This window comes from Siphateles boraxobius, unplaced genomic scaffold (genome assembly GCF_051911475.1).
Source record: "Siphateles boraxobius isolate OS27281-9 unplaced genomic scaffold, OSU_SipBor_1 75, whole genome shotgun sequence".
Lineage (NCBI taxonomy): Eukaryota > Metazoa > Chordata > Actinopteri > Cypriniformes > Leuciscidae > Siphateles > Siphateles boraxobius.
Window position 1 is genome coordinate 935361 of NW_027509203.1, and position 12569 is coordinate 947929.

The 12569-nt window shown below is 44.8% G+C and overlaps 1 protein-coding gene across 2 annotated transcripts in view; it reads left to right on the top strand.

The window, feature by feature from the left end:
- The window catches only part of cacna2d3a (calcium channel, voltage-dependent, alpha 2/delta subunit 3a), a 230712-nt gene that overhangs the window by 17158 nt on the left and 200985 nt on the right, over window positions 1–12569 (top strand). For both annotated transcript variants that reach the window (XM_077217632.1, XM_077217633.1), the window contains exon 3: window positions 10563–10679. In XM_077217632.1, the coding sequence (XP_077073747.1) occupies window positions 10563–10679 (117 nt within the window). The remainder of the gene's footprint in view (window positions 1–10562; window positions 10680–12569) is intronic.

Below are 12569 nucleotides of genomic sequence, written 5' to 3' on the forward strand. Positions count from 1 at the left end.
GCCAGGTCCGAATAATTAGGCACAAACCTCCTGTAATATCCAGCTAGCCCCAGGAACTGTCTAACCTCCTTTTTGGTCTTAGGTCTTGGACAGGTCGCAACTGCTGCGGTTTTATCAATTTGGGGACGCACCTGTCCATGACCCAAGTGGAAGCCCAGATACCTAACTTCCACGCGCCCAATTGCACACTTCTTTGGGTTGGCGGTGAGCCCCGCCCCTCGCAGCGTCCTGAGGACAGCTCGCAAATGCTGCATATGCCGCTGCCAGTCGTTACTATAGATGATAATGTCATCCAAGTAAGCAGCAGCATATGCAGTATGCGGCCGGAGAATTCTGTCCATCAGGCGCTGGAAGGTCGCGGGAGCCCCGAACAAGCCGAAAGGAAGAGTAACAAATTGGTGTAATCCAAACGGCGTCGTGAAAGCAGTTTTTTCTTTAGATATTGGAGATAAGGGGATCTGCCAATACCCTTTTGTCAAATCCAGTGTCGAATAAAAACGAGCGGTACCGAGCCGATCAAGCAATTCGTCAACCCGCGGCATTGGATACGCATCGAATTTCGACACAGCATTCACCTTGCGATAATCCACACAGAACCGGACGGAGCCGTCGGTTTTAGGCACTAAAACTATCGGGCTTGCCCAGTCACTGTTGGATTCTTCTATTACCCCCATGTCCAGCATAGCTTCTAATTCATCCTGAACTACTTTCTTTTTATGTTCAGGTAAACGATACGGCCGGCTGCGTACTATTACGCCCGGTTCGGTCTCAACGTGGTGCTGAATGAGATTTGTCCGACCAGGTAGGGGCGAAAACACATCAGCAAACTCTGCTTGTAAATTACGTATGTCAGTGATCTGGGACGGTGAGAGGTGGTCTCCGCCAAATGCCAGAGCGAGAGATTGGGATTTTGAGCTCGCTTCTGGACCGAGATCCTCCTCCCCACTTACCACCGTCGCCAGCATCACTGACTCCGCCTCATTCCATTTTTTAAGGAGGTTAAGGTGGTAAATTTGATGTGCCCCGTCCCTATCTGATCGGACAACCTCATAGTCGAGGTCCCCGACTCGCCGTGTGACCACAAACGGCCCTTGCCACTTCGCGAGTAATTTAGAGCTGGATGTGGGAAGCAATACAAGGACTTTATCTCCCGGTGCAAATTTGCGTAGTCTAGTCCCCCTGTTGTACAGCCGACTTTGCTTGTCCTGAGCCTGTAACAAATTCTCCATAGAGAGCCGCCCCAAAGTGTGGAGTTTTGTTCTCAGGTCCAAGACATACTGAATTTCGTTTTTGCTATTCGAAGGTCCGTCCTCCCAAGCTTCTCTAAGCACGTCCAGCACCCCGCGGGGCTGACGCCCATAGAGAAGCTCGAAGGGGGAAAACCCCGTGGAGGCTTGGGGGACCTCGCGTACAGCGAACAAGAGGGGTTCTAGCCACTTATCCCAATTTTTGGCGTCTTCCCGTACGAACTTACGAATCATGGATTTTAACGTGCGGTTAAAACGTTCCACCAAGCCGTCTGTTTGTGGGTGATAGACGCTGGTGCGAATCGATTTAATGCCCAATAATTCGTACAGTTCGCGAATAGTGCGTGACATAAACGCCGTGCCTTGATCGGTGAGAATCTCTTTCGGGATTCCTACCCGGGAGATTAATTGAAACAGTGCGCTCGCCACGCTTTTAGCGGAAATATTGCGAAGCGGCACTGCTTCTGGGTATCGCGTTGCATAATCCACCAGGACTAATGCAAAGCGATGCCCCCGTGCAGATCGTTCTAATGGCCCGATGAGGTCCATTCCAATTCTTTCGAAGGGGACCTCCATTAAGGGAAGAGGGCACAAAGGTGCTTTTGGGTTGGCCGGTGGATTCACCAACTGACATTCACGACAAGACGCGCACCACTTGCGCACGTTCTCGTGAATGCCCGGCCAGAAAAATCGGGTCATTAAACGATTTAGTGTAGCTGCCTGCCCTAAATGACCAGCCATCGGATTACAGTGAGCCGCCTGGAAAAGCATTTCCCGACGGCTCTTTGGAACTAATAACTGAGTTGTATCTTGCTTTGACTGGGTGTCTTGGGTCACCCGATACAACTTATCTTTTATGATAGCAAAATAAGGATATGAGGGCGGTCGGTCGGGGTGGAGGGGCTGCCCGTCGATCGTACGGACCTGGTCAAACGCATTTTTAAGCGTCTCATCTCGGGACTGTTCCAGAGGAAAGTCATCACGCTCTGAAAGAATCCTTCTTTCAACCGCGTTCCGAACCTCTGGGACAGATACCGAGGGCCCCGGCACAGCCTCTCCAACCTGAGCGACCGCTCCCCTCTCCTGCTTCCTTTTTGTCCCAGAAGCACCCGCACACAAATAACCCAATAGTGTTTTAAACCCCGGCCAATTGGTCCCCAAAATTAACGGGTGCCGGAGGTGTTGGCTAACGGCCACCTCCACACTATGCTTTTGGCCCCGAAATTGGATAATGACTGGCATTAAAGGGTAATCCATCACCTCCCCGTGCACACACCGAACCCTAACCGTGCGGCTCTTATCCAATGCCTCTGGTTGTATCAGATTTTGATGGATGGAGGTTTGGTTACAGCCTGAATCCACCAAAGCCTGATAGGTACCCCCCTTAATACTCACAGGTATTTGGTACAACCCAGCTTGATCGGGGGCAGCCTGCGGTGTGTCAGGGACCCTGACCAGTGTCCCCACCTCCATTACGGGGCACCGATCGATAAAATGTCCAGGGTCCCCGCAACGCCAACAGGCCGGCCCAGTCCTTCCCGCCGCCCCAATGGCGGGAAGTGGGTCAAGCGATTGGCGTGGGGAGAGCGGGGGTGCAGGAGGCGCAGTGGCAGAGGCTGTTCCCCTGGACGGCGTTCTGGGTGCGGGAACAGGCTCAGCCGTAGGTCCGGTCCTCCAGCGGGGCGCTGGCCTGGGCAGGAATCCTCCACGGGACCTGGGTAGAGGGACAGGGCGAGAAGAGAGAGAGAGAGAGAGAGAAGCTGCTGGAAGGGGTTCGCCGACCCCTGGGCACGCCACCATCTGGTCCTCCGCCAACTGGATGGCCTGGTTCAGCGACGTCGGGCGGTGGCACTGGACCCACTGCGCGGTCTTCCGGGGGAGCCGCGCGACGAATTGCTCCAGTACCACGTGGTCTATAATCCCCTCGACGTCGCGTCCGTCGGCCATCAACCACTTGCGGCACGCGTCCCGGAGCTGCTGCGCAAAGGCGAAGGGTCGGCCGGATTCCCCGAGCTCCAGTGACCGGAACCGCTGTCTGCTCTGCTCCGGGGTCCGGCCAACCCGCTGCAGAATGGCGCGCTTGAGGTCTTCATAGACCAGGAGGTTCTGGACTGGCAGCTGTTGTGCGGCGATCTGGGCTTCTCCGGCCAGCAGCGGGATCAGCCGCATCGGCCAGTCCGTGGACGGCCAGCCCCAGGCCTCGGCCGACCTCTCGAACAGCTCGAGGAAGGCTTCGGGATCGTCTCCTGGACCCATTTTGTGGAGGTGCATGGGCTGGGCCGAGGCTGGAGCTGGCGATGATGGTGTGGCCCGAACCTCCTGGTCCATCCAGCTCCGGAACTGCTCACGGTCCTCCTGCTGGGCCCGGAGGAGTGTCTCGAACCGACGCTCCTGGTGCTCCTCCATGGCCAGCAGGGCCCGATGTTGTTGCTGGTGGAGTCCCGCGAGCGCGTGGATGATGTCCGCAAGTGGGGACGGGGGCTGTGTGGCGGCGGCCTCTTCTTCCATCCCGGGTTTCGGCACCAGTGTAGTAAAGGTTCAGTGTTGGTGTGATGGAAGAAGACAGGGGTCGGCGTGACTGGGACTCGTACACTTTTATTTAGTTAAGAAGAAATGCGCTGTGCGCGCTCTAACATAAATCAGGTTCACGTTCAAAATATCACTCTTTCCACTATATCCAATATCACTCTTTCCAACATCAAACATCACTCTTCAGCGTCCAGCTCACGTCTCGTGCACGAGTCCCCAGTCCTTCTCTCTCCCGCTCTCTTGCAGCAGCCAGCTTTTATGCGATCTCCCCACGCCAATTACTGCAATCAGAGACAGGTGTTCGTCATTTTGCACTTGACCTACTTACTCACCGCTCGGCTCCGTCGTTGCTCTCGCGCTACAGACTTCGCTGAACCACGCCCCCCTCGCCACAATAACACATATAGATTTTGGTAAGTTGCACTATATCTTTCAACATACCTATTGTTCATACGGGTTTATTTACTAGTAATGAAGAAGATCGTTCACGTGCCGCTTGAACTGAGGCGCTACAGCGATCTACACGACCTGTTCGGGTTTTATGGCAAAATCAAAACCTTCAACGTCACTTGCTAGTTGCTGTAGGCTATAAGTTTTAGTGATTGAACTTGTTTCTGAATACTTTGGGAAAAAAATGTAGGCCTGTATGAAATGTCTTGGCCATGATTAATTGTAATGTGATATATTTGAAATAGTTATGATCTGGAAAATTGAAGTATGTATGAGTTGATGATGGCAAACCTCCTTCACCGAGAACAGAGCTGTGTTCTGTAGATCTCTGGCGGTCTTTCTAATGCCTCACATTCACACTGATGACATCCTTCTCTGAAACCTTCTGAAGTATCTTTGATTTTGGGATTAATATAGTGGGAAAAGCCCATCTTTAACAGTTTCCCAGTGGCCTGAAAGCTTATATGTCTCAGAATAGCTTTCCTTCTGATGGGCTCAGGAACCCTTTTTGACTTCTAGTTTTTGCCATTAAACACATTTGTCCTTTCACGTCCCTAATCCTTTTAACACGTCTACACTCCTTCGTACAATAAACGTAAAACTGATATTTTCTGATCTCAGTCCAGAACATTATTAATAGCCTACATAGTCTTTTCTCTTCATTCACTCTTCATTTTAGTCACACCTTGGTGCAAATATATACCCAATTTAATACCTATATAAATATTAGGTAAGAAATACTAAACCTTAAATACTACAAATATCCTGTGTAAAATTACAAATAATTCAATCAGTTCTATTCAAATGTATGTATTAAGCCATTTTCACAATACACTTCAGTTTCAGGAGAAAATCAAAAAGGTGCTTGTGAAATCAGTGCTAGTTGAAGTGCAGATGTGATGTGTAGGCGACAGCACCTAAACACCCCCGGGACTGTTAAAATAGGACCAGCATGGCAAACATACAGCAGAGAGGGATATTTTAATATGTTCATTACCTGACATTCAGTCACTATGTGTTATTATATAAAAGCAGTTTAAAATACACAGGGTATGATCATGCTGACTTAGTAAAACGGTGGGTTTACAACCATTTTCCATACGACACAAGCTGTAAAAACACTTCATATATGGAAAGTTCCAATACAAATTTATGGTGAAAAAATAGTGCTGTGAAAGGCAAAAATAAATAGATAAATAAATAAAAATACTAATCTGATTGGACAAACAGAAGTAGATAACTCTCAGTCCAGCCGGGCTTCGTCTCCGCATCGGGGTGGTTTCAGTTTTTGCACAGTATAAATATGGAACATTGTCGAAGTGACCGGCTCAAACTCCCTCCCTTTAATTTGAAATGATCCCGCTTGTTCAGAACGTTCAGAGAACATTCCAATGGAACATTCTAATAATGTTTGCAGAATGATAAAATGGAATGTTTCCTTAATGTTTGTATAACAAAGAAGAAAAAAAACATGTTCAGAAATAACATTCATAACTTCATTAGAAGATAATCATAATATTCTTAGATCATATTTTTGTTAGCTGGGAACCAACAGAACTGCAGAAAAGTGTATTCCTGTTGTCTTCACCTCATACCCTTTCATTTTAAGTCACCGTTTTGAATATGTGATGTTTCCAAACCCTCTTCAACACACCAGCTTGTTGGTAAATGGATTCCATCACCCCCTGTTCATGGGCCATTAACTGTGTTTCTCCAGGGCCTCCTTCATGCCTTCTTTCATGCAAATTTTCCTCCGCTCCCATTTGTTCATCTCTGCTGGAGCATCCCCTTTGGAGGGGAAACAGTAAAAATGTAAACTAGCTTCCTTCTACAGCCATATCTATCCTCATACTCACTGATTTGTGTGTATTCATTAAAATTGAACTCAGTAATCTTTTGTTTATGTTGCATCCACTGATCTTAAACTTAATAGTAGTGTTCATGCAGTCATTCAAAAGCATGATCTCATGATTAATGGATTGCTCATGGTAAAGTGACCAAAACAATGATGTTACTGAGAAGTAAGTGAAAAGTTTCCTTTCAAAGTTTACGCTCTGGGAAAGGATGGCGACTATGCCAAACTGAACAAATGCCTGCTCACGGTGCCCTACAGCTCGATACTGTTACTGATCCGGGGGCAGAACTGGCTTGGTACATCGCAGACTCACTGCATCTTCCAACCAATAAGTAGGGGCAGAGTACAGGGCTTGCTACTCGAAACTTCAACATCCTCCTGCTCTCTATCACCGATCATCATGGGGGTATTGCCTGACTTCTTTCGAGGGCCAAGAAACTCAGCCAACGAACCATTAGGGAAGGGCTCCACCCAATAACAGGTCTCCTAGGGAACTAGTCGAAGTATAATCGTCTGACTATAACCTCCAGTATGGAGGGGCTACCGAGAGAGTGGAGCGCCATAGTGCTCTCATACTGTTCTCTACCAAGTAGCTTTTGTTAGCTGATGGTTGCCCATTCATGCAGTACCAGACAAGGACAGAGAGGGGGTCACTAGTCAAGTCACCTTTATTTATATAGCGCTTTTTACAATACATATGGTTTCAAATCGGCTTTATAGTGATAACAGGGAAATAATGCAACAAAGTTTGTTTTTAGAAGAAAATAGCATCATAGTCCAGCTTACGTAAGTTCAGTGATGGTTCATTTTTGTTGTAAAAAAGTTATTAATTTAGTTAATTTATATATATACAGCCGCTCTGGAGAAAACCGTGATGTCATCGTCCAGCTCAGTTCAGTTGTTATTTAATGGTGTCAATGCAGGAGATCAATAATATTGTTGAATATTAAATGTCCCCAACTAAGCAAGCCAAAAGTCAAGGAACCCAAACTCCATCAGTGACAGAATGGAGAAGAAAATCTTGGAAGAAACCAGGATCAGTTCTCCTCTGGCCAATGAACGAACAGTGTATGATTATGATTCAGGCAGCATTACAGGTCAGAAGTGAAAGTGACACATGATGGCCAACCTCTGCATTTAACCCATCCAAGTTAGTGCACACATATTAGGAGCAGAGTAGTGAGTAGTGAACACACAATGCAAACGTTGATACACACCCGGAGCATCGGGCAGCCTGTGAGGCGCCCGGGCAGCACTTGGGGGTTAGGTGCCTTGCTCAAGGGTACCTCAGTCATTTCCTGCCGGTACTGGAATCGAACCAACAATCTTTGGGTCACCAGTCCAACTCAACATCCATTAGGCCATGGCCGCCCATAGGTCATGGCCTATCTTCCAAAGTAAGTGCCAGAATGTTATTTCCTAAAAGAATGCGATTCAACTAGAAGCAGATGTCTCTCCAAGCTCCATGCCATAGAAGGCGACAGCACAGACAGTAGGACGCTCAAGCAGGATTGTCCACTCTCTATTGACATGTGATCTCAAAGGGAGCATTTATCTAACACCTTTGCTCTCCTGGTCCCTGAGGGGGACGGGTGACCAATGAGGATGTGGGATACAAGTTGTGGTATTGGCCATGATCCACATCTACCACAACCTTGTGATAAGGAGCATATTGCTACCACCTCTAAACCAAAAAGTGACTCTAAGTGCTTGGCTTTCTTTGCCTTTTGGCTGAGGTTACTTCCATTAGATCTTCTCTTGGCTTCTTGTGAGGTTGCCACCTCGAGCCCTGAATCCTCTGAGGTCTCTATCAGGGTCAAGGGATGTGTAGCTCAAACACAACTGGCTTAACCTTTTCACACGTAAGTTTAAAATATTCTGGCTGACCCCCAAGTGTAAGTTTTTCAAGGCGAGCGTTATTTAGAATACACCACACCCACAATAGCACTGAATGACTGAAATGAATTTTTCTTTTCTTATTCAAAATATTCACAAATTTGTTTGCTATAGCATGAAATATCTGATATTCCAATTGTAAAATATGTGCAAGTGGATGTGTTTTGTTGTTTAAACGTCTTTATAATGATCACGTTATTTGAGCTAAATGCGCGATGGGCGCCGCTGTGTTAGTTTGTGCCACAGTTCAGATAATCAGATCTGTTGGATTTACAACATGTGAATTCTTCCACTTCTCCCCAAATACATTAAAGTAAGTGGCCAGTGAACCGGAAGATGAATAGAGTAAACTTTAAAGTTACTTACACAATGTGTATCTGATATGAATAAAACATGTCGTCTAATTATAATGGAAATGATTATTATTGCCACTTCCATAGACATCATTGTGTATTTTACAAACTCTAAATGTTTTGTTTTTTTAATACTCATGTGAATTTAAATGTCTGAAACCTAAAATCATGTGGTTGAAAACACTGAATAATCGTGATATATGACAAATGCTGAGCGCGTCCCTCTCTGGCTCAACGCTAGCCAATGCGCGAAAGCACATTTGAATTTATCAGTTGATCACAAGATACAATAACCCTTCTAATCACACCGGTGGGATCCTACGCTCCTGGGACGAGCCGAGACTGATCACACCAGTGTGATCGTATGTGCAAAAGGGCTAAATATCTCCTCTTGAACTTTTGGACCACTGCCTCGACAGCTGTGCCAAAAAGCCCAGTAGGCGACAATGGGGCATCAAGGAGAAAAGCTCTTTACTTCCTTTGAGCCCTGAGAGGTTAAGCCATAAGAGCCTCTCTGTGGCAACCATAGTAGCTAATAGGGCTGGGTTTTGTTAGGAATTCACAATTCGATTTCGATTCTTCAGGCTTCGATTCGATTTCGATTTGATTCGATATTGATTTATTAGCTTCGATATCGATTCAATAATTAGTAAATACACAAGTAAATAGTACCTGAGTATATTTTTAAATAATGTGTGCAGTATTACCAATGTTTAAGAACAAATTGACCCCAGCATATTTCCTGTCATGGTTTATTTAGCGGAACAAACTGTACAATATTGTACATGTGTTGAATACAAACCACAACTGTAACAAACAGGTGCTTTATTAACACACCTCTAGAGTGCGTGTAACTGTAATAGAAAGTATATTTCTTTTTTTCTATACATTCAAGTTATAAAAGCAATGTAAACAGAAACACAAAATGTGCATACTCATAAAAAAAAGCGCTTTGTGAGGCACACGCGCACACAGTCACACACACACGCGCGCACACAGTCACACACACATGCGCACACACACGCGCGCACAGTCACACACACACACGCGCGCACAGTCACACACACACGCAAGGACTCTCGCTCTCTTCCTCTCTGCCGTGCGCGCGCTACGCGGTTTGGAGCTCGCAAGCTCTAGATTTCGGGAGATTTTAACTAATTTGCGGACATCAGGGAGCCGCTATCAATATGCGGGAGACTCCCGGAGACTTATTGTTGTTCTTATTATCATTTAGGGGGGCTTAGGAACATGTCGGGGTAGCTTCAGCCCCCCTAAAATAGGCCTAATGACGTCCCTGGTTGGCGGTGCAGGCTTGAACGGAGTGCAGCTGCTGTCCGTCATCTTGCTGTTTTGGTAAAGCGCTTGTACAACGCTGAACGCTCTCACTAGAATATTGCCTACAGCGCCGCCACTGGCCGGTGGGCTGAATCGATTCATAGGATTTGATGAATCGATATTGAATTGAGAAACAAATAATTGCAATGCATTGATGAATCGAGATTTTTACCCAGCCCTAGTAGCTAACGAGCGCCCGACGGCATGGGGCTCCTGCTTGGTGGAACGGGTGTCAGGGTCTGTCATATGGCGGAGCTCCAAGGACCGCATCTGGAGATAATCCTTCCCGGACCGAAATCCTTTAATAAATCAGCTTGGTAGGCTTGCAACAAACAAACGGCTTTTTGAAGACAAAGAAGCTGATGACTTTTTCTCTTTGCGACTTTATATAACCCTGCTGGGCACACATGTGACATCACCTGACCATGCCAATCAAGATTGCCAATCAAGATTGGTTTGTAACACACATGCTTCAGACACCGGCACATGTGAAGCGTTCCCGTAGGCTGAACACCATGACACAGTGTTGAGTTCTACTTCAAAGTGGAAATAAATATATAAATATATAAAGACCAGATAACATTGTTTCTTTACTAGACTTTACTAGAATAATGTTTGTTCATAACTGAGAAAATGTTCCCTGTTAGTTGGGAAGTCACACACAGATGCTTGGCTAGTCGAGTGAAGAGCCACATCCCTAGCCTTTGAGATAATGTTAGGCCTTGAGTGGACTGGAATGGATTGAAAAGCTTTAAGAGTGAGGTTATGGGAGCAGGAAAAGGATTAGATTCAGTTTCATCCCCTGTTTCTACAGTTGTACTAGTCTGGCCAATGAGCAACAAGGACCGGAATTATTTGTTTTCTGATTGTCATTGTCAAATATCTCTGTTTCTGTAGAAGTACAAGGAGTTTGAGCAGTCGGTGAGGGTGGAGGAGATTGATGGAATCAAACTGGTGAAGAGACTTGCTAAGGAAATGGAGCAGATGTTTCACAAGAAGGCTGAGGCTATAAAGGTGAGTGTGTGTGTGTGTATGTGTGTGTGTGTGTGTGAGAGAGAGAGAGAGAGAGAGAGAGAGAGAGAGAGAGAGAGAGAGAGAGAGAGAGAGAGAGAGAGAGAGAGATTATAGGGGTATTCTCACATAGCCTACTCTTCATCAGACTTTATCAGCATAAAGTTTGGTCCTTGAGAAATAAACTCACAATTCTAACTATAACAAGCAATTGCGACTTTATATCATGCAATTCTGTGTTTATATTTCCCAATTGCGTGTTGTAAAGTCAGAATTACGAGATATAAACATGCAATTCTGAGAAAAAAGTCAGAATTTCAAGTTTATTTTTTACAATTTACAATTGCAAGTTTATGTCTGACAATTCTGACTTTATAGCACGGAATTGTGACTTTATATCACGCAATTCTGAGATAAAAGGTCAGAATTGGAGATAAAAAAGTCACAATTACCTTTTTTATTTTTTATTCTGTGGCGGAAACAAGCTTCCATACCATATAACCCAAGAACCTTTCAGTGATCAGTTCTTAAAAGGAACATTTACAAAAATCTATAGAACCGTTTTCTTCGAAGGACATATTCCAAGGTTGTTAATGCTTCATAATGAAACCAAAGATGCAGATAAAGAACCTTTATTTTTAAGAGAACCTCCTGAAGTGTAAATCAGAATCTATTTAAACATCTCTATATTAATATGGAGGGATTGTGATTTAAAACACATTAATCATAGTCAGCAAAATCAATGGCCAGCACTGGATTTAAGTGTTTTCAGTTTTCATTTATAATGCAAAGATATTTGTAAGAGACAACAGATTAGTCTTCTCCATTATAGTGTGAGTGTGAGATAGAGAGATTCAATAATATTCGTGTGTGAAGCCCACCTGTATGTGTATGTGTGTGTGTGTGTGTGTGTGTGTGTGTGTGTGTGTGTGTGTGTGTGTGTGTGTGTGTGTGTGTGTGTGTGTGTGTGTGTGTTTGTATGTATGCAGTGTTGGGGGTAACTTATTACAAGTAACTTGAGTTACGTAATCAGTTTACTTTTTCAAGTAACTAGTAAAGTAACGCATTACTTTTTCAATTTACAACAAAATATCTGAGTTACTTTTTCAAATAAGTAACGCTAGTTACTTTTCACATTTATTGACTGACAGCTCTCCTGTCCCCATGTTGAGAGAAATAAAGTGAGGTGTTGTGTGCGTTTGCATTGAACATGCATTTACTCATCTCACTTACACAAAAACATTCAGTATTCCTCAAAATGTATAAAAACAGTCAAATGCAATCTCAGAATTTTGTGCAAAAGTTTTATAATTAATTATGTTAAATTACACAAATATACTTTATGTATTTAATCTCACTTTATTAACCAATGTCTTTGCTGCTGACCTACAATGATCTAATTCAACCATACTAAGCAAAAATGACTTTAGATTAGGTTTAGAAATAAGAGTGTTGAACTTCCTTCTCCTGTATCCTATTGTTATTTAATCAAGAACAGCAGCAGCTGAAAGGTTTGTTTGAGCGGCGCCCTCTACTGTACAGTAGTAAATATGCATTTCCTTCAGCCTTAGGCTTATTCATTTAACTTTTGATGTGAAAGGGCCTTAACAATTGGCAAAAATAAATTGTTTTAGCTTTTATTAAAAAACAAACAAACAAGCCCATGCAGATGAGAAAAAGTAACGCAAAAGTAATCTAACGCACTTAACGTACTTAGTTACTTTTTTGGGGAGTAACGCAATATTGTAATGCATTACTTTTAAAAGTAACTTTCCCCAACACTGTTTGTATGTGTGTGTGTGTGTGTGTGTGTGTGTGTGTGTGTGTGTCTGAATGATAGAGAGATTAATATCGGTCTGTCTTCTCCTCCAGCGGTTGGTGGAAGCAGCAGAT